Source organism: Aptenodytes forsteri, unplaced genomic scaffold, assembly GCF_000699145.1.
Source record: "Aptenodytes forsteri isolate BGI_AS27 unplaced genomic scaffold, ASM69914v1 Scaffold213, whole genome shotgun sequence".
Classification (NCBI taxonomy): domain Eukaryota; kingdom Metazoa; phylum Chordata; class Aves; order Sphenisciformes; family Spheniscidae; genus Aptenodytes; species Aptenodytes forsteri.
Genome location: NW_008795522.1, coordinates 274,236 through 301,927, shown reverse-complemented (window position 1 = coordinate 301,927; position 27,692 = coordinate 274,236). Strand labels below are relative to the sequence as shown.

At 54.9% G+C, this 27,692-nt stretch overlaps 3 protein-coding genes across 5 annotated transcripts in view; 1 reads left to right on the top strand and 2 right to left on the bottom strand.

Annotated features, from left to right (window-relative positions):
* The window catches only part of ADORA1 (adenosine A1 receptor), a 28,418-nt gene extending 17,785 nt beyond the window's left edge, over positions 1-10,633 (top strand). The window contains exon 2 of the mRNA XM_009281858.1: positions 9,993-10,633. Within this exon, the coding sequence (XP_009280133.1) occupies positions 9,993-10,578 (586 nt within the window). The 3' untranslated portion in view covers positions 10,579-10,633. The remainder of the gene's footprint in view (positions 1-9,992) is intronic.
* Positions 10,634-13,766: 3,133 nt separating this feature from the next.
* Positions 13,767-17,088, bottom strand: LOC103901050 (myosin-binding protein H-like). Of its 3 annotated transcripts, none has more exons than XM_009281856.2 (4): positions 16,918-17,088; positions 16,292-16,478; positions 15,094-15,135; positions 13,767-13,980 (listed from the first exon to the last, which is right to left on the bottom strand). In XM_009281856.2, exons 1-3 carry the CDS (start codon positions 17,014-17,016, stop codon positions 15,125-15,127), a joined length of 297 nt encoding a protein of 98 aa, XP_009280131.1. In that variant the 5' UTR covers positions 17,017-17,088; the 3' UTR covers positions 13,767-13,980; positions 15,094-15,124. The 3 variants fall into 3 exon arrangements, with proteins under 3 accessions (XP_009280131.1, XP_009280132.1, XP_009280130.1); XM_009281857.2 differs by lacking the exon at positions 13,767-13,980 and adding an exon at positions 14,306-14,559; XM_009281855.2 differs by lacking the exon at positions 13,767-13,980 and adding an exon at positions 14,306-14,518 and having other exon boundaries at positions 16,918-17,087.
* Positions 17,089-17,906: 818 nt separating this feature from the next.
* Positions 17,907-27,497, bottom strand: MYBPH (myosin binding protein H). Its single transcript, XM_009281854.2, has 10 exons — positions 27,014-27,497; positions 26,640-26,774; positions 24,479-24,646; positions 21,832-21,920; positions 20,421-20,616; positions 19,962-20,101; positions 19,661-19,820; positions 18,688-18,824; positions 18,062-18,248; positions 17,907-17,941 (listed from the first exon to the last, which is right to left on the bottom strand). The coding sequence occupies exons 1-10, from the start codon at positions 27,288-27,290 to the stop codon at positions 17,922-17,924; spliced, it is 1,509 nt and encodes a 502-aa protein (XP_009280129.1). The 5' UTR covers positions 27,291-27,497; the 3' UTR covers positions 17,907-17,921.
* Positions 27,498-27,692: the final 195 nt, after the last annotated feature.

The following is a 27,692-nucleotide window of genomic DNA, read 5'->3' as shown; positions in this document are numbered from 1 at the left end:
GTGCATTGGTGTGGATGCACTTCAGTTGGGCTATTGATCCTGCCACCCTTTTGGGAGAAGAAACCCTAATTCCTACGTGACCATTCTCAGGCACTTCCATGGTTTCTAACACATCCATAACTCTTGCGTCTTTGCTGCCACATGGATCTCCATTCCCTACCTCCACTGAGACAGCAGACCGAAGGACCTCGCTAGCACACCATCTCTCAAACATTGGCGTGCCACTCCCAGGCTTATCTCTAGCGAGCCTGGTTTTATCCCTTTCCCCCTTCAAATCTAGTTTAAAGCTCTTGCAATGAGCCCTGCTAACTCCTATGCAAAGATCCTTTTCCCCCTTTGAGACAGATGTGCCCCATCTGTTGCACACCAAATTTCTGACAACAAAAGTGTTTAGACACTAAAAATGTCCAGTAAATTTATTGCACAGGGGTAACACTGAAAACAAGTCCATCATGCCCATCACGTTGTCCATCAGCGATGTGGCCAACGCTCATAATTTCACCCTCATCTCTTAGGGACTGGGCTGTTCCTCTCTATGTGCCCTAATTCCCAAAGTCCTGGTGCTATAGAAGGATCTCAACTTCTGTTTCTTTTCTCTTTTAAAGCAGCACTTCTCATGCTTTGCATCGCGGAGAAATGCTCAAAAATGCTGCTGCCTGAAACCAGGAGCCAAAAGACAAGAACATTACATTTTTTTCCCCAAGTTCTAAGATTCTGCAGCTCGTTTCATGATTTTGCAGCCGTTGCCAATAGTGTTAAATCATTTCCCTCCCACCTACCTCGGGGTCCTGGAGGGAGAAGCCAGCAATCCAGGAAAATCCTGGAGGGCTGTGACCACACATGGCGGAGCTGGGAGGGAGCCCTGGAGCTGCCTGGGCGCAAATCTATGGCTCAGTGCAACTTGTACCCCATTGACCAGGGACACTGGGTGCACTCTTAGGACTGTCACGTGGCAGCAGGAGGGTGACACATCCAGAGCATGGCCACCCCAGCGCAGGCACTCAGCACCCTTGGATGCACTTGGTGCTGCCCACAGCATCAGGCAGTCTCACAGCTCCCTTTGGGGCATGAAGGGTCTGCCTGGCATTAGAGGGCAGCACTCCCCGATAGGCACAAATCAAACTATCATTTCCATCAGGCATCGGATGCCCTGGGCATCCCCAGCCCCCTGCTTAACCCCCACCCACCCACATTTGGGATGAGGGGGCTGAGCATTGGGTGAGTGGTCCTTGCCAAGAATTGCTGCTTACACAGCACTTGAACGTGTCAGGATCCAGCCACAGGCTGTAAACCAAGCCCAGTTTGAAAACAAGATTAACTTTATGTGAACAAAGGATTTATATTTGCTCCTGGGATGAAGGATGCTGCTTGAAGGATGTGAGAAAAATTGCCCTTCTCATTGAGCAGCGGCGGACGACACACGCTCCTTTGCCTTCTTTGGACAACAGCAGTGTCTCCTCCACACCCGGGGCAGACCCTGAAGGGGAAAGACATGTGCGAGGTCCCCATGCTTTCCACCCTCCCTCCCCGCGATCTCCAGCCCTCCCGTGCTCTCCCTTCCCCTTGCAGCATCCTGTCGCAGTGGGAGCCGCTGGGATGCCCGAGGGGAAGCCGTTGGCACTGGTCCACAGCGGAGCCACTGTGGAGGTTAATCACATCCCACCTCTGAGATGAGGACAACTGGCCAAGTGATCTGAAAGAAGCTCTGCAGTTACTGGAAGCCTGTGGTTTGTTCCCAAAGGTGGGTTGTGATTCACCACCAGAGCCCGGGCAGTCCAGCGGCACAGACATCTGGAACGAAGCAGGCCGCAGAGATCCAGCCAGCAGCTACTTCTCCACTGAGGCCAGGAGAGGTGTGCAACTGCTTGGCAATGAACTCATCCAGGCTGGTGTGAAGTTGTGGCTTCTCCTAACATCCTTGGGACCGGAGATAAGACAAGTTTCTTTGGCTCAGCAGGCAAAGATATAACTCAATTCTCTAGCTTGAACCCGAAATATGGCAGGTTTAGACTCAAAAACCAGGTGGCCAGTGTGGGTGTGTGTATGAGTATTGGGGAGCAGGGAAACAAGCCCTTAAGCAGCCTCATGAGGCTGTGGGTGATGCTGCCCCATGGGAGATGCCAAGCTCAAGGTGGGCTGAGCTGTGATGTGTGCTTTGAGGCTTGGTCCCACCGGGGCTGATGGCATCAAGAGAGCAGCAGAGGTGGGGGCATGTGTCTGGCCTCTGGGTCCATGCCATGGACCACTGGAGCCAGGGGAGGACACCTCTTCCCACACTTGTAGTCATCCCCTGGATGGATATCCCTGAGGGACTCATGTCTTGTGCCAGTCTGGGGTGACAATACCCTGGCACAGCCTGGCTGCCCTGTAGAAACATCATTCCCTATTTCGAGGCATTTTAGTCCATAAAGCCCTTTTCTACCTTATTTCCCCTGCTTCGTGTGGGGATGTTTGTGTCCCTAGGGCTGCTTTTGGATGTGCCCACATCCCTCTGCAGTCCTCAGGGAACCCAGGGTGCCTCCAAGGTGCCAGGAGATGTGTCAGGGCAGCCTGAACCTACACCAAGGCAGCAGCATCTCCCCAGACCCTGTCTGGGGTCCAGGAGGGCTGCGAATGGTACAGGTCCCTGCACAACCTGCTCTGACAAATCTCAAAGCACAAAACCTTTTTCTGTCGCTTTCTCGCTGTTTGCTGGAGCTGTGGCCAGCTCCAGCTTCACCCACCGCTAAACAAAGCACTCACCAAAGCCCTGGGGACGCTGTGTCTTGGTGTGTGGGGACCAGTCAATTTTGGCAGGATGGATTTGTTCTCATAAGCCTCATAATCACCCTGGCCTTTATCCATTAAAGAATTACTGGCTATTAAAAGCGGTTAGAAACATTCGGTGGACTTGCCAGCTGCTTTGCCCGGCTGCAGCCACTTGCACTTCACAGTCACTTGTTGCAGAATAATTCCTAGGCAGAGAGCTACCATTTTAGGATGGTAAAACCAAACCCTGGACACAGATTGGACCAGGAGGAACTTCAGTGGGATGCACACAACCCAGTGAACTTATGGATCTATACACCCCCATGCACATGCTTTCAGCCTCTCTCATGGTGGCTTTGGGCGAGGTTTGCATTAAGCAGCCTCATGGTGTGATGTCATCTCCTCTTGCTGCAGTGGAGGAGACCCAAAGTGTTTTGGGAGCAGAGGTCCTCAAAGAAGCGGGTTGGTCATGCCCAGCTCCTCTCTCTGGTGAGCCTGGGGTGCCGAGCTACTCTGAATCCAGGTCACCATGTGTGGGCTGAGCTATAGGGCTTAGAAAGGTGCCAGCTGCTCGTAGGGCTGATGCCAAGCGGAAAGGACACCATACAGTGAGAAAATCCTTCTCTGACTCTCAGTGGGGTTGCCCCAGCCCTGCTCTGCCCCTCTGCAAGGCGCTGCTCCGGCTGTGGTGCCAGCTGTGACCTCTGAAATTATGGCTCATTGCACACAGGGGGACTCACAGCAGCGTGGCAGGGAGGACCTGGCACCCACTGGGGACATCCATCCCTGGACCCCCTCGCAGACTCCCAGCTTTGGACCTCCTGCCCCCACCTCTTCTTGCAGCACACGGCTCAGGGAGCACTGAGCACCCCTCTCCCGCAGTCCCCTGGGTGTCCCAGTGCGTGCTCCAGACTGGGGCAGCTGGTGATGATGGGAGCAGGGCAGCCCTGACCTGCGCTCTGTCTCGATGGGTGCCAGAGAGGTTCTAGGTAGAGATTTGGGATGCAGCCCCATCCGCATCAGTGGTGGGTAAAAGATGTCTGTTCCTGCCTCTCCTATTGTGGGAACTCGCTGCAGCCCCACCGAAAGTGTGACCTGTAGAAAAGCCAATGTTGTCCTCACCCGACACTCCCCTCCAGCTGAGCTCTCGCTCACCCTAAGCAAACAGACGTGGGTACGGTGTCAGGTGGGGATTTTCCTCCTCAGCTCCTTTTAAATCAGTTCCTCAAGGTCACGCGAGGAGTCTGAGGCCAGGACGGCAGAAACTGCCTTGCTGCAGCCACCTGGCCTGTCCTTTCCCACCATGTCCCCCTGTCCCCTCTTGTCCCAGGGGCCTGCTGGCACTTCTCAGGTTTCTCCCACAGCTCAAATTTCTTGCAGACCAACCAACCAGAGGTGCTGGGAGGGAACAGTGCACAGGGCACCTTGCGTCCTCCCAGTCCCTTTGGAGCACTAGGAGGTGTCTCTGTGGTAGGACATCGGTGTCAGGCTGGAAATACTGTGCTGATGGAGGCTGCTGGGCTATTTTGGTGCAGGACAGGGGCTCTATCACCAACCAACACCAATGTCCTTGCTGCAGAAGGATGCACTCTTCTGGCTTACCTGAAAGACTCTCCATGGGTTTTGGACCAGTTTTTTACATTTTTACTTGCCAGCTGGCATCTGACAACCAACAAGTCTGGGATTTTGGGATCAGGACAATCCCCCACGCATCCCAGAGGAGATGCTGATAGGGCCAGTCTCCTCCCTTCCGAGCATTTGTAGGAACAGGCTGTCATGGAGAGCTCCATCCAGCTCCCAGCTTTGGCTGATGTTGGTTGACATCTGTCCCTCCCAAGGCCACCATTCACATGGCGACGCACCTACCAGCGGTCACAAACCCACATTTCTTCCAAGGTGGAAAACCAGAAGTGATGTGACCATGTTTCAGCAACATGCAGCTCTGAGAGTTGCCAGGATGATGCAGGAGGGTGTGAAATGCCTTCATGGTGGGAGCCATCCAACAGCTCAAGCCGTGTTTGCGGACAACACGGGCCCATCACTAGCGTTGACTTGCTGCAGTTGTTGGATGGATGCTGTCAGGAGTGTGAAGGGCTGAGCAGCTGGTATTTGACCCCGAAGAGCCACAAAGCTCCCAACTGCCACATAGGAGGGATGTGAACAAATAGGAGATGCGCTCAAATGATGCAAGGGGGACGTTGGTGCTGAGACATTTATCCAATGCTAGCAGACCTTTTTAGACATTTTAATACACCTTCAAATCCTTGATAACCTTCAAGACTTTGAACTTAGGGGTTTTACCTAAATGAAACCCAAAAGAGATCTGAAGGGAAGGAGGAAAATAGCCAAAGCAAGAGACCGAAGAAGGAATAAACTTTTCACGTCCAAGGTTAGAGGTGGCAAAGGAGCCATGATTAGGGTTCCTCTGTCACGCAGTGTCCCTTCTGCAGCACTTCCCACCTTGTGCAGGTGCCCAGGGACCTCCTCATCCCCGCCCTGAGCCGCAGCTGAGATTGGCCCTCACAGAACCTGAATGCCACTTCTCATTTCTCAGTTTGGCATTTCTGAGCAGCTTTGAACACTGACATCTGAGTTTTCCCACCCAGCAGCCTCCAGGACACTGAAAGATCTGAAGCAAAGATACAGCCAGGAAAAAGGAGCAGAAACCAAAATCCTCTGAGGTCAAAGCACTTTTGTCTAGAGATTTTCAATTAGATCAGGACATGCTCTGGCTGCTTTTCCTTGCTGCGTTCATAATGCAGATGAGCTTCATGTCAGCTTGGCCTCCTTTCCTCCTACCACGTTGGCTCCAGCTTCATTTCATTAGCGATGGCCTGCCTTCATTAGTGAATTAATTCCCCAGGAATTGCACTGCAATAAACCCTACCAGAGCAAGGACCAGCAAAGCCACATCTTGGGGCTGGCTGGACAACTGCAAGTATTTTTTGGACAAAAAGGATATTCACAGAATTACTAAAAAACAAACGAATTTTATTCAAATCAGACCTGGAATCTTTGAAGCTTTTTCAACCAAAATAAGAGGAGATGTTTTGTGAGTGTTAGATTTGGATTGACCAGTGGGTTGGAGATCTAGGAAATGAGCCCTCGTCTCTCTCTTGGGAGACAGACCCCAAGACAAAAGTCAAATCAATAGAAACACAATGAATACGCCACTCTCCATTTGTTTTCAGATGTGTTCTGATATGTCAGATGGCCATGGGGGCTTTGCCCACTCAATGCCAGACACCTAAAGAGCCTGTCCTGGGCTGAGGTGGTCTCCCTTGGCTGCAGCGGAGAGGCATGCAGAGGTCTGGCCACATCAAGATGTGGCAGAAGAAGTTGAATCTAGTCTGGGAATGATGAGCAAAAGGGAAGAAGGGTGGATAGTGTCCTTGGGGTGAGGACCCGGGGAGCATTTCATGATCTCCTGGAGAAAAGAGGCCTCAGCATCTTCCCCCCGTGACTCCATCCTCAGCCCAAGAAACTTTGACTAAAACATCTCCTGGAGCATCCCATCACAAGGCAGCATCTGTCCCTGGAGGAGCTTGCTCCATGTCTCCCCGTTAGCTCTGCACGGCCCTTGAGGACAATTTGTCTGCCTCCGCCTCCAACCATCACTTCTTGCTCTTCCTTGGGGATGCAAACAGCACTCTATCAATAATTGATATTTTGCCTCTTTGCATTATTTTCCAAACCTCAAAGACATTTTTATTCCACACCAAACCAAAGCTCCTGCCCATCCCATTTCACCGGCATATTAGTGAGGCTGGATGGTTGCTGTGCTCCCTCCAGGCTCCTTTCGCCTGGCCTTGGCAGGACATCCAGGAGGACTTGGGGCGATGCCCATCTCTGTGGGGCAAAAACTGCCAGTGAGGGAGGACAGGAGGAAAATCTAGCAATTATGGTCAGGCTCAAAACCCCACAGACAAAGGAAACAAACCCAAATTGTATGACGATGGTGGTGACTATTATCATGGATGTTTTAGTCGCAGCTGTTAATAAAAATAACAGTAGTAATAAAATTGCAATGATTCTAGCAATTGTTCCAATGCTGCTGATAATAATAATAATAAGATTATTTATTAATTGTGAGCCATTATCAGCATTTTCTAGTGCTTCTGCCTCCCAGACCCATCCCAAGCGCTAGCCCTATCATATTAATGCAAAATGAGGTAAATAGGAAAAGCTTTTTCTTTATGGCATAACCAAGGAAGAAACACGGGAACAGCAAAGTCTGTCCCTGACCCCTCTGCTAATTGCCCCCCACCAAACGCCCTGTGCCATGGGGTTGAGCATTAGGTGGGATCTTGCATTCCCTCCTTTAAGTAGGGTTTGCAGCCTTCAGAGCAGCTGAGCCCCATGAGAGCTGCATGGTCAGACCCTGTGGGGTGGACGGAGGAGGAACTCAGAGTCATTTTATGGCTTTTGTCATTCTCCATGTAGGGCTGACAGGGGACATCGGGCACACGTGAGCCCCCGGGGAGCACATTTCCCTTCAGGGTGTTGCAGCTGCCTCTGCCCTTGGCTTGTTGCTTGAAGGAGCAAAAGGAACAAAAGCCCCAGCTCCAAATGTTACTGTTTTCTATGGATTTTTCAGGTTCAGCCATGGTTCCTGTGACCGTGGTGCACACGTGCAGGGGGATGCACGGACAGGCTTTGCTCTCAGCTGCCGGCTGCTTCTGCAGTGCCGCGCTTAAGCCTCACAGTGCGAAGTGAAGCAAGGAGCAGGGAGAGCCAGGTCCTGATGCTCAAACTGTTGTGTGTGTCAGGCCAGGCATGTGCAGCGAGGTGGCGGCGATGGATGTGCAGCAAGGAGGAGGGACGGATGTGCAGCGAGGTGGGGGCATCAATGTGAGGCAAAGAGGGATGGATGTGTATTGAGAAGGGATGGATTTGCAGCGAGGAGGGATGGATGTGCAGCAAGGAGGACAGATGTGCAGTGAGGAGGTGGGAGGGACGTGCACTGAAGTGGGGAGGTGGACGAGCAGTCAGCAGCGTGTGGGGCAGTTGTTCTGCTATGTGTGTGTTATACACTCTGGACCATGTGAGCTTGCGTGCATCCAGGGACCTGAGGTCTGCACGACCTCTGCAGCTGTCCTGATAGCCATCTGCAACAACACACAATGTTCTGGAGCTGCGGAGGGCCGGGACCATCTCGGCTGGGCCCCCTGCAGCCATTCCCCATCTCCTCTGCTTTGGCTGCAAGAGTGAACATTGCATCCCTTCATCCGACCCTGGTTCATGACCAACAACAGGGTCTCAGTGCTCACTCTGTCCCCTGTGCTCCCGCAACACAGGCATGAGGGCAGGGGGAGAAGGGGTGGGTGCTCTGGGAGCAGCTCCGTGCCTGGGTGCTGGCTGCAAGCCCTGGGAGGGTGTCTGGGGACCACGGTGGCACCGCTGCTGCTCAGCAGCCTTGTCTCTCCAGCGATGGCTGTTGCACAGCTCTGCAGGGCAGGGAGCACCTGGGATGGCAGTGTGTTCAGCAAAATCAGTAGAAGACCCTAGAAACCTGAGGAGTGGGGAGATGGGACATGGCTTGCAGGGATTGCAAAGAGGGAAGGAGCTAGAGCAGAGGAGTCGGTGCTCTTATTTCTAGTGTCGCCCCCCCCGAGCTGATCGAGCCTGGGGAGGTGGGAGTGGGGTGTCACGGCTGGAAGGGCACATCAGCCCTCCCCAAGGACCTGTTATCAGTTGACGTGGGGTGCACAGGCCAGCACACAGCCTCATGGGAGCCTCCGGTATCCCTCTGCCACCCGCCGCTCCCATGGGCCTCCCCCACTTTTCCCTTCGCTTGGCCCACAACACTGGTGCTCTCCTACCACCCCTCGTCCTCCCCATGCCCCAGCTCTCCCTGCCCTGCGCCTTTCTCAGGGTCTCCTGCCCTCTCTCCTCCTCACAAGGAATAAATCACCCTCCGGCTCCAGCCTCGGATCTCAGAGGAAAGAGCAGCCTGCATTGCCACCTCCTTCCCACGGGACCTGGCTGCCTCTGCGATGCTGGGAATCTTTTCCCAGACCAGAGGGGGTTCATTCAGGAAAGCTGTCAGGGACCGATGGCTCTGGACCCTCTGGACTCCTGGGACCCATGTCCCACCCTCTGCCCTGTGCACCTCCATGTTCCCACCCTGACACCTTGCCCATGAGATGGGCCTTGAGAAGGGACCTTCAAGGGGGAGGGAGAGTGGGTTTGGGTCCTTGGCTGTATTAAAAAGCCCCAAAATGCTCCATTTTTTCACCACAGGCAAAAGCTGCAGACACGCAGCAGGGAGCTCTCAGCATCAGGATGGAGATCCAGGTTTGCCAGTCGCCCCCACATGGTCCCCATGGCCGGGTTAACACCAGCATCACTGAAAAACCCAGCAAACAGTCAGAAAAACGTTCTTTGTTCAGCCCCCTCCAGTGGAAAGCAATAACACTTGGGCTGCGAATCTTCTTGGCCTCCAAGGAGAAGCTTTCCTTCGAGGGCCGGGGGGAAAAATCAACCTAGCAGGCTCCGCTTCCCGCCTGGAGAGCTCTGGAGAGACGAGCCCAGCCCCGGTGTGCTCCCCAGTGCCATCAGGGAGGGAGCAGAGCCCAGCCAGAGCACAGCTCTCCTCCTCCTCCATCCTTTGGCACCAGCCCATTAGGAAAGAGGGTTTTGTCGATCAGCCCAGCACATTAGGAAATGAAACAGGCTGTGCCCAGAAGCTTCCCCAGGGGTCCATTAGCACTGGCAGATCCTTCCTCCAGCCCGGCGGGTCCCAGAGGATGCTTTTGCTGGCGATTTCCTCCCGTGGCGCAGGGGGAATTGTCTGGGACAGGGTGCTGGCAGGGCTGGTGCATGAGGGGAGGAAAGGGTAACCTGCTGCTCTGGGTGTAGGGTGCTCACATGTAAGGTGGGCTGCCGGAGCGACATGAAACCCCTCCGGATATGAGGGTGGAACACGCAGGCACGATCCAGGTTGCTAATGCATTTCCTGGCTTGGCATCAACCCCCAGAGCTCCAGGATCATGTCTGAGGTCTCTGCCCACCTCTGGGGCTGGAGGTGGTGGTGGGAGACGGAGTGAGGTTCCCCAGGGCACAAGCAGAGAAACCAGTCCGTTAACGCATCTATCAGGACAAGCTGTTACCGATTGCCAAGGGAGTGAGGAGCATTGCCATCTCAGCATGGGCATTGCCACCCCACGTGGAGCAGTCTTAACCCCAGGCAGAGCATCCCACTTGTGTTTAATTCTTTCCTGTGGTTTTTGTCTCCTCCACAGTTATAAGAGCGTGGTGACACCCCGGCGGGCAGCAGTGGCCATTGCTTGCTGTTGGATCGTCTCCTTTCTGGTGGGACTCACCCCTATGTTTGGCTGGAACAACCTGAACAAGATGCGGAGGACTCAGGAGCTGAACGCCAGCCACACAGAGTTTGTCATCAAGTGCCAGTTTGAGACGGTCATCAGCATGGAGTACATGGTGTACTTCAACTTCTTCGTTTGGGTCCTGCCTCCCCTGTTGCTGATGCTGCTCATCTACCTGGAAGTCTTCAACCTCATCCGCAAGCAACTCAACAAGAAGGTCTCCTCCAGCTCCAATGACCCCCAGAAGTATTATGGGAAGGAGCTGAAGATCGCCAAGTCATTAGCACTGGTCCTCTTCCTCTTCGCGCTCAGCTGGCTCCCTCTGCACATCCTCAACTGCATCACCTTGTTCTGCCCATCCTGCGAGACGCCGCACATCCTCACCTACATTGCCATCTTCCTCACCCATGGCAACTCGGCCATGAACCCCATCGTCTACGCCTTCAGGATAAAGAAGTTCCGGACAGCCTTCCTGCAGATCTGGAACCAGTATTTCTGCTGACCAACAAAAACGCCAGGACCACCACAGCCGAGACGGGCAACTAGGAGCTGGGAGAGAGCAGAGAGGGGTCCTCCGTGCCCAGCCCGGTCCCCATCTGGCCACAGTTCCTGCTGTCAGGGGAAGGGGTGGTGAGGACCTGGAAAGGCTGGGTTCGCCAGCCCTGTGCAATCCGAACAGCCGTGTCCCCCAGCTGCCCCAGGAGGTTATTTATTCACAAGCATCGTACTGTTTTGATATTGTAGCCTGCACTGTTCCTTTCCTTTTTTTTTTTCTGTTTGTTTTTGTTTTTCATTTTTTTAATGGTTGCCAAGTATTTAAGGAGAAATTGTACAGACAAAGGCGCAGTTTATCTTCATGCAAATAAAGTGAAATGATAAAAACCACCCAGGAGGTCCTCTGCCATTGATAGAGACCTCTGGCTCCTTGGAGCGCGGCAGTCGGTGATGCTGGGGGCACCTCACGCTCTGGCCCCCCATCCATGGACCCATGGGGGTACCTGGGCACTGGGGCAAAGGTGTGCCCCGGTGGGAGTGAAGCTGCTGAGAACCAGGAAAACCCAGGGCAATGTGATTTCTGCAGCTCTGAAGCTGGGAGCTTTCAAGCCCATTCTTTCCCTTCCATAACCAGGGAGAGGTGAGCTGGGCTGAGACATGGGAAGAGGTAGGAAAAGGCATCCCATGGCAATGCCAGCACCCACAGGGTGATGAACCCACCATCCCCACAGAGCAAAGGGTCAGTCTCCAACTCTCAACGCTGCCAGAGAGGCAGGTAGAGGGAAAAGGAAACTCAAGCATAACCCCAGAGTACTCTGCAAGAAGTACCCTTTGCTGCCCCGATGGCTCCCCATGGACCCCAGCAGCACCCACCACCCCTGCGAGCTACACCCAGGGAGCTGTGTCCCCTCCATGTGTCTTCTCTCTCCTTTTACTTTGGCTTTGAGTCATTTTTCCCTCTTTTCTCCTGCCTGTCTTCTGTGCAAGGCAGTAGCAAGTCTCCCAGCCCCTGTTTGTCTCATCCTCTCCCATGTCACTCCCTACCACCCCCCCCGTGCAGCCAAACCCTTTTGACCCAAGCCTTGTGTGTTAATGCAGCCACCTCCATGGCCCAGGGGAGCAGAGAGGCACCTGCGCCCATTTGGGGGCAAGTGGGGGAGGGCTGCAGGCCACTGTGTCAGTGTTGATGCTGCCACAGGGGCATTCCCCCCCGCCCCACGCAGGTTTAGCCATGGGCAGGGTGTGTTGTTGGTCACATTGAGGAGGAGGTGGCTGGAGATGGACCATCACCCCCACCCAGCTCTGTGGTCCCTATGGATGCTGGCAGCCACGCTGCCAGTCCCTGCTCTGCAGCAGGATCTCTTCCAGGGCTGAAGAGGTGGTGGGAAGAGTTAATCTGAGTTAATTGGGATTCTTTTCTTATCAGCATCCCTTGTTCACCAGCCTCCCATTGGAAACACACTTTCTATGACCCTTCCCCTGCCCCAGGAGGGTCATGCCCCTCGGACGTCACCAATGGGCAAAGTGACTGCAGCAAGTTCCCGCAGGGGCTGGGAGAGGGTGCAGAGAGGAAAAGGACCTTGGATGGCTAGCCACCCGCCAAGATTTATGGGTGGCTCTTTAGCTGGCTATGGAGAGCAATGCTGTGCACATGTAGCACAGGCAATGGGGCTGCTGGGTGTCCCCTTCTCCCGCTGCTGCAGCCAGCTCTGTTTAGCCTGGAGGGAGTTCCTCCATTTCTCTGAGAGGAAGAGGAGGGCAGCAAAGAGAGGAGATGAGGGGCTCAGCCTCTCACATTTTGCAAGGGCCTCAATGTATCATATCCAGGCTCCTGGCTCAGACCACACTGGGCAAAACAGGAGCAGAGCAGAAGAGCAATGGCAAGGACAGGAGCAAATCCTTTCCTTGGGGCTCATCGTGATGGAGGGGCCCTGAACACCCGCTCAGCCTCCTCGAGGTGAAGAACCCAAAATCCTTTATCAGTAGCGCCTGAGGATGCTGCAACCCCAGGCTAGCGCAGAGAGGACCCCCCCTACCCCATGCCCATGGTCCCTTTGCACAGCAGCAGCTTGGCCTCAGATTAGGGCTGCTGTTTACCGAGCACAGGTCTGATTCCCACTTGCATCTTATGTCTGCAAGAGGCTGCTTTCCTGGAACTGATGCTTTTGCCTGATCCTTGCTAAGGTGCCCAGAAACCTGACGACTGGGATGCTCATAAATTAAAAGGCATGTGAATGATTGCTTTCAGAAAAAAACATCTAGTGGATTTTTCCACTCCATGCTCTCTGGACCTTTCCCCAGGAGAGCTCACTAAGAGTGGATGCTGTTACCCACCCCGGTCCCCTGCTGGGTTATAATCGTGGTCTTTGCCCTGTAGGATGGCATTAAGAGTCTGGAAAGGGCACAGTGTGCAGCGTGACACAGTCTTGGAGATGCTGCTTCTCCCCTGTGTTAGCAAACCCCCGGCTAACACAGACCACTCCCAGCCCCTGTCCCCCAAGGCTCCCACTGGCCAAAGCCACATGCTGAGATGCCAGGGACACCAAGGGGGGCCAGGACATCCCCATCAGTGTCCAAGGCCAGGTGTGACCATGCCAGGGGAAGACCTGCTCTCAACCTGCCAGCTGGACTGCAACCTCCATCCCGGTGGCATCATCGCTAACCCCAACCACCTCAATAAACCAGCCTGACCATCAGCTGGGATAAAAATTAATCCGACAATGCCCTCTGATGGTGGAAACAATGTCTGGTGTGGACAGTTCTGTGCTGGTGCTGAGCCCCTGGGAACAGCAGTACCCCCATGGACTTCAGCTTGGGCATGGAGAGTAGGTGACTGGGCGCAGACGGGGACAAAGCACAGGGGCTGTGCAGGAGAGATGCTGCAGAGAGGGGTCAGCTATTTTAGCCGTAGGCACTGCCTGGCTTTGCTCTCCAGTGGCACCAAGGGTGGGCTGGGCTCAGATCTGCGGGTGCGCAGGCTGGATTTGCACCCACGTTTGCAGTGCCAGGGCCTGTCGGGATATGCCTTTCTCTGGCATATGCAGGATCCAGGTCTGGCCCCATGACCAAGCTGGCACGTGGCTGGGAGATGCCCTCACCCACGTGCCAGACCCATCAGCCCGAGAGGGAGGTTGTGCTGGCGGAGGAGGTACACCGCGCTGCTGAACCCTGGTTAATGATGCACTTAGTCAACTTGATAGATCTGTCTGGGCTCTCTGTTAATAAACAGCACCTGACCCGAGCTGTCTCAGAGCTGTAAGTAACAAGTCATCTTTTTGCACATGAGCTATCAGTAGCTAATGGGGCCGATTCCTCTTCCTCCGGATAATGCATCGGCATGTCCTGCGCCGCCGTCTCATGCCACGGGGAGGGGATGCTGGTGGCAGTGCACGGCTGGATCATTGCATCACTGGCAAGATAAAGAAATTGTGCTTCGATGAAGAAGCATCGACATGCCACAGTTTTGATGTTGCTATTTTTTTCCCCCCCCAGCCAGAATCATTCTCCAGCTCCAGAAGGAAACTTTTCCCGATCCTCCTCCTTCTCCTTGTTGGGTTGCTTCTGGTTTAGTTTTCTTCATATGTATTTTATAAAGCTGGTCCTTTCTTTCCAAAAACCATCTCTTCCACCCATGGTTCAGTGAGATGCTATATGAACCCGTAGCATACCTGGTAGCTCTCTCCCCTCTACCTCCCCCCACCCAAGCCAACACCACAACAAGAAGGACAGAGTGGTTTGGGTTTTTATATAAGGACCAAAGCCCCTCAGATGGGCTCGTTTTATTGTCACAGCTAAGGACACATTCAGAGAGGAACATGCCATGGCAGGCTGAGGTGCAGACCCCCCCCAGAGCACTGCCAGGGAGGGGGCAGGCCCGCAGGCAGCAGAGGCCATGGCCAGGAGCATCACCATGTGCCACGCTACAGCACAGCAGCTGCAGCATCCACCTGGGGTAAAGGAACGAGATCTGAGTCCTGTGAGGGCACCACTGCCGAGAGACCAGTGGTCAGAGATGAGATGGGAAACCATGTCCCAGCTATAGCTCTAACGCAAGACAAACCCAGCCCAGCTCTTCCACCCTCTCCTGCCCCACAAAATTCAGATGCAACCCTTTAACTCTGCTTTTCCACCCCGCAGCCCCATTTCACACCCCTTTATACCTGCCCCCAGCCCCAGTACCTGCCCCTCATGTGCCTGGTGCCCCAGGTCTCTGAGCCCTGCCTGCAAATTTGGGCTCTGCCCACCATGCTGCCCATGCATCTGCCAGGCACACCAGTCTCCACATGCATCTTTGTCCTCCTGGCCATACATACAGCCCTCCCTCCACCTTGCAAAGGGGCAGCTTTCTCTCAGACTCTGCAGCATCCCACCCCACCAGTGCATCTCCAGCCGTGGGATGAGGAAGACCCGAGCTGGGGCTCCATCGGCAGGTGACAAGGGCTAATCCAGGACACTCAACCCACTCCATCCCCAATGAAGTGATCCACCCTCCCTCCATCCCACAGCCCCAACCCAGACCTACCTTGCTCTTTGTCTTGCCCTCTGATCTGTCCTCACTGGGGCACTGCAGGAGAGCACAGGAGATATAAAGCCCCTGAACTCCCCTCATCTTATTCCCCTTTTGACTTCCAAAAGTGAGCCAGGGCATAACCAACCTGCTCATGTGTGCACACCAGCGTGCACCTACGCACCCCATCCCTGTGCACACATGCTCCGAGCAATCACACACACCACCATCACTGCCTGCTCCTGGCCAGCTTGCCCCCAAGATCCCAGCCTGGGTGACTCCCAGGTGCTTTGTGTCCCCAGCACAATGACAAGCTCATCCTCCTGGCCGACTTCACCAAGCTGCCTGCATGGCTGCACTGACAGCCCTGCCTGCAGGGCAGTGTGGCCGGGGCCAGCTGGGTCAGTGCTCGCTGTACCGGCTGGAAGCCCTGGCACCAGCTGCTGCAGAGCCAAGCACTGACCCTGTGCCACACCGGCAGCCCTGAAGCTTCATCAGGGACCGAGGGTGCCTGGCGCCTGCTGGATTGGAGCCATGCCTGCGTGGGAAGTAGGGCAGAGCATGTCTCGGGGCAAGCGTGTGCTGGGAAGCCATGGGAGGAGAAATAATAAAAATGACATGTGTCTAAGGACACACCGCCACTTGAGGAATATGTGTGTAGTGTGTGGGCATGCATCCTCCTGCATGCCACGGCGGGTCTGCACCATGCAGAGGAGGCGTCTGTGGGGAGCAAAGCGGGGCACCTCCATGCAAGGGCTGGGCTGGGTTCTCTGCTGAGGCAGGGAAATGTGAGCTGGAAAGTCTGGGCAGGATCCCGAGACATGAATCAGAACAACCCAGGTGCAAGTGGAGGGGGTTCAGCACAGCCCCCGCACACATGGCTTGTGGATGGCTTGGGACACAAGTGCTGTTAGACGCAGTGAGGAGCAAGCGACTGTCCCAGCCTCCACCAGCACCTCTGGGCCTTTGGCTCTGCAGTTTCTGGTTTCCTCCTCATTTTTTGGCCATGAATGAGGGAAGGAGATTTCAAGATGCTTCAAGACCATAAACCCAAGAAGCCTGAAGCTCCAGATCTACAGGGCTGCCCAGTGTCCTTAGGTTCCCCCATCACCAGGATCAACACAAAACAGGGACAAACCACACCACTGTGAAAGTGAGAACAGGAAAAGGCAGGCAAGGAGACTTGCTCCTCTATCTCCTCGGCCAATCTTACCTTTCACATCAAGTTTGCAGTCTACTGAGGCTTCCCCCAAGGGGTTCACAGCTTTGCAGGTGTAGATGCCCCCATCAAAAGGGCTGGGCTTGCGGATTTCCAGGGAGCAGACGCCCTGCTCAATCATCGCTATGTATTTGGGGTCTTCCCGTATTTCCATCTGATTTTTCATCCAGATGATTTTGGGCTGGAAGGCAGCAGGATTTATTTGTTTGTTTAAAGTAGGGAGAGAAATAAGAAATCTAACTGGCCCCAAAATGGAGCCACCTCCCTCTGCCTTTGCCTTGGCCCTGCCTGAAGCTGGTGGCCATGGTGGGATTCACAGTCAGAAGTAGTTTGAAGAGCTAAATCTCCCATTGTTGAGCCCTAACCACAGCTCCACACTTCCTCCCCCAGTGCAGAAGGAAACAGGACATGGCTTGAATTAAGACCAGTCTCCCATCTCCATGCAGAAACACCCCAAACTTGCCCCAGTTTGACTCAGAGGGCAGCTGCAGCCCCCTAACCTCATCCAACCCTAACCCAACATGACCAACCGTCTCCCAACACCTCCAGCCTCCTTGCAAAAACCCCACTGGCGGCTGCCCACATGCAGAGGCGATGCTGTCCATGGAGGAACCACTGACCTGGGGGAAGCCCCTGACGCAGCAGAAGAGATGTGTGCTGTAGCCCCGGGTGGTGGTTCGGTCTGTCAGGGGCTGGGTGAACTTTGGAGGCTCCATCATGTCCCGCTCAGGGATCTTCTCTGGCTGGTAAGCAGTTTCTAAGAAAATAATTCTAGGTTAAGGCAGAGCTCGGGCTCCTGGGCTGACCAGCACATGGTCACAGGGATTCAGCCCAAGGTACCCCAAAATACTTCTGCTCCCTCACATAACAAGCCAGACCGCATCTAGCCTGACCCGAGGACCTGGCCTTCAGCTCAGACCAGCCCTGTCTATAAATCCCTTCTCATCCAACCATGCCATGTTAGTGCCCAGTCCCTGTGGGGGACAGGGGAGATGCCGGTCTGCAAACCAACACCGTGATGCATGCTATGTGCAGCATGTCGGATCCAGGCCAGGCACCTCTCTGGATCTCCTATTCCATCCCCAAAATTCAGTGCACAGAAATAGGAGCTGGAGGTAAGCTCTGCAGGTGGCAGAGACCCCAACTCACTGTGTGCTACCAGGGAGCAGGATGGAAATAGGTGGAGGGAGAGGGGGGCTGACGGATGCTGGTTTGGAGATTTGGCCCTGAGATGGACCACTGCAGGGGTCTGCACCACGCAGAGGAGGCGTCTGTGGGGAGCAAAGCGGGGCACCTCCATGCAAGGGCTGGGCTGGGTTCTCTGCTGAGGCAGGGAAATGTGAGCTGGAAAGTCTGGGCAGGATCCCGAGACATGAATCAGAACAACCCAGGTGCAAGTGGAGGGGGTTCAGCACAGCCCCCGCACACATGGCTTGTGGATGGCTTGGGACACAAGTGCTGTTAGACGCAGTGAGGAGCAAGCGACTGTCCCAGCCTCCACCAGCACCTCTGGGCCTTTGGCTCTGCAGTTTCTGGTTTCCTCCTCATTTTTTGGCCATGAATGAGGGAAGGAGATTTCAAGATGCTTCAAGACCATAAACCCAAGAAGCCTGAAGCTCCAGATCTACAGGGCTGCCCAGTGTCCTTAGGTTCCCCCATCACCAGGATCAACACAAAACAGGGACAAACCACACCACTGTGAAAGTGAGAACAGGAAAAGGCAGGCAAGGAGACTTGCTCCTCTATCTCCTCGGCCAATCTTACCTTTCACATCAAGTTTGCAGTCTACTGAGGCTTCCCCCAAGGGGTTCACAGCTTTGCAGGTGTAGATGCCCCCATCAAAAGGGCTGGGCTTGCGGATTTCCAGGGAGCAGACGCCCTGCTCAATCATCGCTATGTATTTGGGGTCTTCCCGTATTTCCATCTGATTTTTCATCCAGATGATTTTGGGCTGGAAGGCAGCAGGATTTATTTGTTTGTTTAAAGTAGGGAGAGAAATAAGAAATCTAACTGGCCCCAAAATGGAGCCACCTCCCTCTGCCTTTGCCTTGGCCCTGCCTGAAGCTGGTGGCCATGGTGGGATTCACAGTCAGAAGTAGTTTGAAGAGCTAAATCTCCCATTGTTGAGCCCTAACCACAGCTCCACACTTCCTCCCCCAGTGCAGAAGGAAACAGGACATGGCTTGAATTAAGACCAGTCTCCCATCTCCATGCAGAAACACCCCAAACTTGCCCCAGTTTGACTCAGAGGGCAGCTGCAGCCCCCTAACCTCATCCAACCCTAACCCAACATGACCAACCGTCTCCCAACACCTCCAGCCTCCTTGCAAAAACCCCACTGGCGGCTGCCCACATGCAGAGGCGATGCTGTCCATGGAGGAACCACTGACCTGGGGGAAGCCCCTGACGCAGCAGAAGAGATGTGTGCTGTAGCCCCGGGTGGTGGTTCGGTCTGTCAGGGGCTGGGTGAACTTTGGAGGCTCCATCATGTCCCGCTCAGGGATCTTCTCTGGCTGGTAAGCAGTTTCTAAGAAAATAATTCTAGGTTAAGGCAGAGCTCGGGCTCCTGGGCTGACCAGCACATGGTCACAGGGATTCAGCCCAAGGTACCCCAAAATACTTCTGCTCCCTCACATAACAAGCCAGACCGCATCTAGCCTGACCCGAGGACCTGGCCTTCAGCTCAGATCAGCCCTGTCTATAAATCCCTTCTCATCCAACCATGCCATGTTAGTGCCCAGTCCCTGTGGGGGACAGGGGAGATGCCGGTCTGCAAACCAACACCGTGATGCATGCTATGTGCAGCATGTCGGATCCAGGCCAGGCACCTCTCTGGATCTCCTATTCCATCCCCAAAATTCAGTGCATAGAAATAGGAGCTGGAGGTAAGCTCTGCAGGTGGCAGAGACCCCAACTCACTGTGTGCTACCAGGGAGCAGGATGGAAATAGGTGGAGGGAGAGGGGGGCTGACGGATGCTGGTTTGGAGATTTGGCCCTGAGATGGACCACTGCAGGGGTCTCTTCGTCTGCTGGCCCTGAGCTGCAGGGCTGCAGAGCCAGGGCTGTTCCTCACCCCTCCCAGCTCCTGCTTCGATCTCACCCCAGGGATGAGATCCATGCCTTCATCCCTCCCAGGGGGCTGACCATGGCACAAGCCTTTCCCAAAGGAGAAAGGAGGTGTAGAAGGAGGGCCTCTGGACCTCTGCCTTGGGGATGCACAGCCTCACCCCTTCAGGGCTCGTCCTGGGGACCAGCCCAGCAGCATCACCACAACACCAAGGAAGCCCCACTAGCCCCAACGGGGACAGAATCCCTCTTGCCCACCACCACCCCCAACCCCTTAGCCAGGGCCTTGTCCCCACTTGTCTTCTTGATGTGGGCCACCCCGGAGGTGACAGCTGCTTTCTCGCTCAGCCCACAGGCGTTTTCCGCGAACACCCGGAAGGAGTAGGTATTGCCCATGATGAGGTCAGAGATGGTGCAGCTGGTGCGGGTGCAGCGCTCCAGTGCCGTGAACCATTTCTGGAAGGAAAAAAAAGAGTGGTGAGGAAAGGCAGGCTGTCCAAAGGATGGAGAAGGTGTGGGGGGAGACAGGGGTGTGCAGCTCCCCCTCTCCCATCAGGACATCCCCAGCACCAGGGCATGGGGAGTGCCCAGACTCACCCCACTCTTCTTGTCTGACTTCTGCACCATGTAGCCCTTGATCTCAGAGTTCCCGTTGTCCACCGGAGGGGTCCACTCCAGGGCCACATTAAAGCCCCACACATCCACCAGCTTCAGGTTCTGGGGGGGGCCCGGTGGCTCTGCAAATACAATCCCTCACAGGGTGGCATCCTAATTTGCTCCCCCCACATTCTGTGCCTTGACCATCCCTTGCACCTCGCTTTCAATCTCTTCTCACCCTGTTGCAGCACACAAGGGATGAGAAGCTGTGATGGGCATGGGCTGGCAGAAAACCTGCCTCCCCAACCGGAGGAGTTCACCTCCATGATCCTGGAGAAGATCCCACTGGACAAGGGACCCCAGAGCCCTGTCCCATCCCACCCGGAACAAGAGCTACCCCAACCAAGGGGCAGAAATGAACCCCAGAGTGACCCTGCAGGGTCCCATCCCCAGCCTTACCAATCACTCGGATGTCCAGAGTAGCCTTGTCCTCCGCTCCGTTTATCCGCACAGCAAGCTCGTACTTGCCCGAATCGCTGCGCTGCGCCTCGCGGATGTAGAAGATGGTGTCCCTCTCCGTGTTGCGGATGTTGATGTGGCTGGTGTCCAGGGGCTGGTCACCCTTGGTCCAGATCACCTCAGGCTGCGGCCTTCCCTGGAGCAACCCGCACAGGCATGTTAGGAGCCGCTCGAGCGTACAGCCCCAACGGGTCCTGCTGGGAAGGACGGGTGGGCAGAGCCACCCCACTTTGTCCAGACAGCAGTGGCCTGGATACGGCCTCTCCCATCCAGCAGTCCCCAGGGAAGAAACTACAGACGATCCCTGCCAGCCCCACTGACGAGAAGCCATCAGGCTCCAGGGGTGATGCTGGAACATGCTGGTCACCCAAAGTCCTCATGGAGCAAGCCCAGTTTTAGTTGCCCAGGGCATTGCAGGCAGAGCTGTGCTCAGGTTCAAGCCTAGCAGCAAGGGCTTGAATTCAGCATCCAGGGCCAATTCATGCCTGGAGCATGGCCAGCGCAGGCTCCCAACCACCTATGAGACATGACATGGACATGTCCCTCATCTCAGGGGCAGCTTTCTGCCTCTTGCTTCCCCCTGCTTGGCCAGTATGTTTCAGGGCTGGTTTTCTCCATCGCAGACACCATAGTGGAGATGCTTTGGTGGTGCCCCAGACAGTATGCGATAGATAGTTGAGGAGAGGACCTCCAGCTTGGCCCACCAATGTCAGCATCTCTCCCTCCATCACACAGCCCTGGGGCTGCCCTGCTCCAAAGGCAGCTGCTCTCCCCAAGGGGACCCCCACTGTTGTGCTGTAGGGTCCTGTGGTATGTGGCCAGATCCCTGCCAGGCTCGGCCAGGAGCATGAGCTGAACAGGCTCGTGTGCTAGATAGTTGAGGAGAGGACCTCCAGCTTGGCCCACCAATGTCAGCATCTCTCCCTCCATCACACAGCCCTGGGGCTGCCCTGCTCCAAAGGCAGCTGCTCTCCCCAAGGGGACCCCCACTGTTGTGCTGTGGGGTCCTGTGGTATGTGGCCAGATCCCTGCCAGGCTCGGCCAGGAGCATGAGCTGAACAGGGCTCGTGTGCTGAGACAGCAGCAATAGCTAGCCCATGCCCTAGTGTGTTTGGCGTTGTCCCGTTGCCAACACCATCAATAAAGACATAGCAGAAGAAAAATGGGAGCTAGGCAGGAATGGGAGAGAAGTTCCCACCCCATCTCCCACCCTTGGCCCATGAGACATGGGGACCAGGACAAGCCAGCCCACAGCTGGCCCCAGGCATGCCATGGTGGCTAGAAAAGTCACTGCAGAAGCTAACCTGCAGTGAAAAAGCCTGGGGGATTAAATCCCAAATCGTCCACCTACCTGGAAAGGGATCATCATGTTCACAGCATCCCCAACACGCCTGACATAAGTCTGCCGCAGGTGACGGGGCATGCGGATCCTCGGGAGCTCTGGGGACCAGAAAGTCATGCCGTGGGGCCAAGGAAATCACAGCCCCCAACCCACCCCACACATCCGCCTGCTTGGCCATCAAGAAATCCTACCCAGAAACATGGCCACTTCTTTCCTCTCATCTCCTGGACAGTGATTGCTTCCCTGCAGGGTCATGCCAGCCTACCCCATTGCCTGCACCCCAAAATTATATCCATCCTTGAGATACCAGGTCACCAACCCAATGGACCATTCACCCCCCTCATTATAGCCAGGCCATGGAGACCAACATGGGCTTAACCAGAAGAGTCACAGTACCGCCTACACAGTAGCACGGCAGAGGACAGCATCTGCCAGTTAGGAAATATTTCTCCCCCAGCTCAGAAAGCAGACTTTCCAGAGGCACACAACCCAACTTCCAGCAAGGACAGGGCTCGCCAGACCTCCACCTTCACTGTGCGCTCAAGGCCATCAAGAGACCAAGGTGGTGCATGGTTACTCACAGCAGAGCCGTGAAAGCCCCAGGCTTAAAATGAAGGCTAACGTCCCCAAGGGAACATAACAAAGATAAGCAAAAACCCACTGGAGAATGCTGATGGAGCGTGTGTCTCCTTCCCGGGGTGAAAATAGCAGCCATGTAACCCTACCGGCTCAGTGCTGCTCGGTGACCCTTCTGGAGAGGCATTGGGTTTACATGAGCCCCTCATAAAAGAGCTGTGTGTCTCTGCCCGGATTAAACGTGCTGGAGCTTAGCTCTGGGGAGGGGGCACGGCCAGAATTAAACCAGGACTGAGCAATGGCTAAACAGCTGTGAGCGTGAAACGCCGACGGTGGGCTGGGGAGGGCAGGGAGATGCCCGGCAGTCCCACATGGCCCCGCTGACAGCTGAGATGGGCTCTCCTCTGCTCATGCTGCTATTTGCTCCAGGGATCCATGCATTGATGCTGCCACTTGGGCACATCAGTCTCAGCGGGGCAGAGAAACCTGACCTCGACAGAGGAATGTTAATTCATGGGTGTTTTCCCCAGCTCACGCGTGCCTTGCTCAGCCAGAGAGGGCTGGCCGAGGTCGGTGGTCCAGGTGACATGCCGCTGCGGGTGTGAAGGCTCCCTGTAAAATGCGACTCCCACACTGAATCTTCATCTGGTTTCTCCTCGTCTCTCTCCACTTCCCAAACCCACTCGTCCCACCTGTTTTTAAACTCTCTGCTGTCTGTATTGCTGCTATTTAAAATCCCTTGTGATGCTATAAATGAACCAATGAGAGGTACAAAATGCAGTCCCAAATAAAATGTGAAGACCAGAAGGTAACAGATGGGGCAGAGATGAGCGGACTCATGCACCCAACACACACCAGCGCCACTGGGGTGGACACGGGGAGGCAGAGGGACATGGAGGGCTAATTTGTTCCTCAGCAAAGCCAGGCAGCGTGCCCAGGGCTGTATTTCAAATGAAATGCAAAAGTAGGCAAGTGCTGTTTGCTGATGAAGAGTTTTGGTTAGCAAAAGGAACAGAGAGAAGAAAAAAACCCCACTAGCGTGGAGCAAGAGCAAGTTGTGCATGGGTCTTCCAGTTCTTTGGGGTTTACACCTCTCAGCCAGTACACGTGGCTGGGACAAAGCTCAGGCGGCAGGGACAGCGGGTTTGAACTGGTGGGTGCAGCACGGGACTAGAGGTGGGAAACATGAGCTGTGTATTTGGCATCTCATGCCAGTCCCCCATGCTTCAGTTTCCCCAGTCCCACAAGGTATGGTGGGATGCCTTTGAGATCTGGAGGTGAACACAGCAGCAGACACCAACCACTAAGCCACGTTCACCTCCTCCAAGCAGACTAAGAGGACAGACCCTGCAGGACCCTTTCCAGATGCTGATAGCCTTCTCCAAGCCTTTTCCTATGAGAAGCTGATGGTTCCTGGAATAACTTTTGTTATTATTATTACTATTTTTAAGCAGCTGAAAAATCCAACGTGTTCTTTGAGTAATAGGAAAACTTCCACATTAATAATTCTTTGTAAAGGGAAAATAAACCTGTATTTGCTGTTTGATAAGTGAAAACCAGCCTTGCGATCATACATCAGCCTCAGCACGTTCGCAGCACCCCGGGAGGAATGCGAGTCTTGCTAAGCATGGGAGCAAGTCATTCATTAGCGAGTTCAGCATGATCAAAGTTCCCATGCTCCAGACTACCGGCTCTTGACTTTCCTTAGCTAAATAAACAAAGCTGTCCGATGTGTATGTGATGGCATATGAGAGATGTAAGCATGGCCAAGGAGAGGAGATGTGCTGAAAGTGAGACTGTTTCTGAGCTCTTGCAATGAAATGGGAAAATGTGGCTCTGCATTTTGAGCCCTTCACCCCCAAAGCTTCACCATCTGCAAGATCAGTGTCTTGAGGTCAGGAAGCTACTCCATCCCACCCCAAGGGAACTGAACAGAGTTATTGAGAATAACATCTTGGTCAAAGGCTGGATTACGACGTGTGAGAGGGCAGAGGCTGCTCAGGCTGCAGGGATGGACTGTGATTTCTTTGTACCGCTGACAAAGCACATGGGAATGATGCACAGCAGGAGCAGTACTTACGGAGGATCTCTCTGATGAGGACTGGCTGCACCAAAGTAGCCGGGACACTGGCACCGCTGGCGCTGACAGCCTTCACCCGTACATGGATCTTGTCACCGGAGCCGAGGTCCTGGATTGTGTACCGGGTGGAAAGAAAAGGCTCCTTGTTCGCAACTGTCCAGTCTGTACCTACAATGAACCCAGCAGAGTACTTCAGGCGTGCAGTGGACAGGCAGACACACACCCCAAACAGCAGGATCAAGCCACAGGGGGTGAAACCCAGAGGCAAAGAACCCATTCCTTGCAAAGGCTGAATGATTTGCGGCACCAGCAGAAAAAGGTATCTTAGAGGGTAGGTTGACCACCCCACCCTGCCAAGGAGTATGGGGTACAAAATGCTGGCAGAAGCTCAACTGTTGAGCAGGAGGCTATGTGCAAGTAAGAAAGGGCATTAGGCCAGCAAACATGGTCCCCGCTGACCTTCCAGGTGCATTTCTGGAAGTAGTCAAGATCCTTTGACCACCCTGCCAGCCAGACTGCTCCTCTTACTGCCCCAGGATAACTCGTTGGGGCTCACCATGTTCCCCAGCGCATCCTCCACATTGGACAAGGTCTGCTCATCACCTGCCACCGGCCATCTAGACCTCTCCAACTGTTCCTCCTTCTTGGAAGGGGCATCTCAAACTCACCCCACAGCCAAGACATAGAAGCCCTCCCACATCAGGCAGCTAACACAGCCTTGCAATGTGCCAAACCTCTTAAGAGGTTTCTCAGTTAGAAAACAGACTGCCCCAGTCACCAAAGGACTGGGTGTCCCAGGCGGACAACTAGAGCAACCCATATGTGCCAGGGTTTGCTAAGCTACCACGTGCGCTTTCAAACCAAGGACTGGGTGTCCCAGGCGGACAACTAGACCAACCCATATGTGCCAGGGTTTGCTAAGCCACCACGTGCGCTTTCAAACCAAGGAGGTTTTCCTGTCAGTGCCGTCAGACCAGCCAAATCCCACCAGCTCCTCTTTCCCTTCACCACTGGCATTATTCAGACCAGCCCTCACTCAAATCTCACCATATTTTAGCCAACCAGGGTCTTGCCCCAGCGCAAATACAGCAGTCACGGAGCCCATGTGGTTATCACTGAATGACTAGAGCTCTCCTGTCACCCAGCCGAGCCCAAAGCAAGCTAGGAGAGCTTCCAAAACTGTGACCTTTGGGTGGCTGTCAGCCAGCACCCTCCAGGAATGGTTGCATCTTTCCTTGTCCCACACAAGGGCCTCCTCACGCATCCCATCCATCCGTGGTTACCTCCCCAATCCGCAGCCCAGTGATGAAAGCCTCCCACAGCCAAGCATGTGTTAATCGTGCCTGCCACGAGCTAAACAGCCAAGGGTCATAGATCAAGTTTCCCAAGGCCCACGGACCACCTGGGTCTCCCAAACCACTCCAGCCTTATGCAGCACCCAGCCCACCAGCCTCAGCCTCCCCTTGCAGATCCCCTCAGCCACACAGGTCATTCACTCTCACCCCAAAGCCAAGCAGGGCTTCAAGAGAGTGCACAAAACACAAGTCTTATCCACCTACCCCATTCCACCAACCAGCAATGCAACTGGAGAACCACAGATAAATGTTGCCACCCACCAGCCCACCTCCATCCACCACGGCCATCCTCCTTCCAGGCATCTCGAGCCCCATCTCGCTTGGGCAGGGCTTGCCTGCTGGTGCATGCCAGTCCCTCTTGCACTGCCCAGGATCCTTTCCTCCCTCATCCTCCCACCTTATCCCCATTCCTTCTGCACTTCATTTTGGGCAAACATGTGAGAATTGCATCTTCTTCCTCATGAGGTCTTGCATCACCATCCCAACCCCAGGTCTCTGCAGAGCTGGAGCTTATCAGAGACCACCCTCTGGGTATGCTGGTCTCTCCTCCATCCTCTAGCTGGACATGGCAGTGACATTGAACCCGGTCCAGCCCCCCGCTAAAGATATCACTACTATCTGAAGCCAGTGGGAAGCCCCTCTCCTCCACTGAAAAAAAATGACCATTTGAAATGAACCCGTTTGGGCAAAGAAAGGGAAATGGTGCCCGAGGAAACGCGCTGCCAGGTTCTGCCCAGCTCTCTCCCATGCCTCCACAGCAACACACCAGCTCTCCATGCTTACAAGGCAGGAAAGCCCAAGCCTACTTCCATCTTTGCAGATCTCCACCACGTATCCATCCAGGCCCGACTGGCCTGTCTGCTCCGGGGCTTTCCAGGTCAACGTAACGGAGTTTTCGCTCACTTCTTCCACAGCCAAGGACAAGGGGGAGCTGGGCGGCTCTGTAACAAACCCGCAGTGGTGAGGACAGACTCTCGAGTACCAGGGCTGTTGGAGGGCAATCACCAACCTCCATGTTGGTCTTCAGACTGCCCAGCCTCCTAATCCCCCAGCCCTATCCCACTGCAAAAATATCCTTGATGACTTCATCCCTCTGTCCCTTCACCCCGGCACCCCAACATGCCCCATCCCAGCCTTGCTTATCTCCCCTCCCCACTTCAGTGTCCGGTCCTGTCCTCACCTGCCTTTGGTTTCTCAGGCTTAGGTTCAGGAGCTGGGGCTTGGGGTTCAGCTGGGGGAGCCGGGGGACCTTCTTCAGGGGCTGGAGTTGCTTCTGCCATGGGGACGGGAGCAGGCTCGTCTGTGGGGGCTGTGGGCTGCTCTGCGGCAGGGGGATGCTCAGGGGCAGGGGGCTCCTCAGCAGCTGCTGCTGGTTCTTCCTTTGGTGTTGGCACTGGCTCTTTCTTTTGAGCCGCCGGAGCTGGGTCTGTGGCTGGAGGTGCAGTTTTGCCGGTCATTGCTGCAAAGCCCGGGGGCTGGGAAAGAGGATGTTTTGGGGTCTCTGCTGTGGGATCGCCGCTCTGTTTTGGGGTCCTTGCTCCAGACCAAAGGTGTCTCCTCCAGATCTGAGATCTTGACTCCGAAGCTGGGGTCCCTGCTCTGGCACCAGGCGTCTCCACTCTCCACTCTGCTCGGTGACTGCTGTGCTGGGAGGGGGGAACTGGGTCACTGAGCCAGAACAGAGGCTGGGAGACTTTTATAGGCTTCGGCTGGCACTTGTCACCTCCCTGCAAACCAATCTGCCTGCGCAGGCGGGGGCTGCCAGGAATAGCCACCCGGGACCTGCACATTCAGCAGCACGCCCCTACCCCCTCCTATGGGACTGCAGCACATGGTCCTGGCCCCCCCTGCAATCCCCC

Excerpts from the sequence above, each read along its gene's own strand:
- MYBPH (XM_009281854.2), bottom strand. The coding sequence starts at position 27,290 with ATGACCGGCAAAACTGCACCTCCAGCCACAGACCCAGCTCCGGCGGCT. Across the intron at positions 19,821-19,961 it reads AGTCAGACAAGAAGAGTGGG|AAATGGTTCACGGCACTGGA; the intron begins GTGAGTCTGGGC and ends TTTTCCTTCCAG. Across the intron at positions 18,249-18,687 it reads GCGTCAGGGGCTTCCCCCAG|CCCAAAATCATCTGGATGAA; the intron begins GTCAGTGGTTCC and ends GCTGCCTTCCAG.
- LOC103901050 (XM_009281856.2), bottom strand. The coding sequence starts at position 17,016 with ATGATGGAGCCTCCAAAGTTCACCCAGCCCCTGACAGACCGAACCACC. Across the intron at positions 16,479-16,917 it reads GCGTCAGGGGCTTCCCCCAG|CCCAAAATCATCTGGATGAA; the intron begins GTCAGTGGTTCC and ends GCTGCCTTCCAG.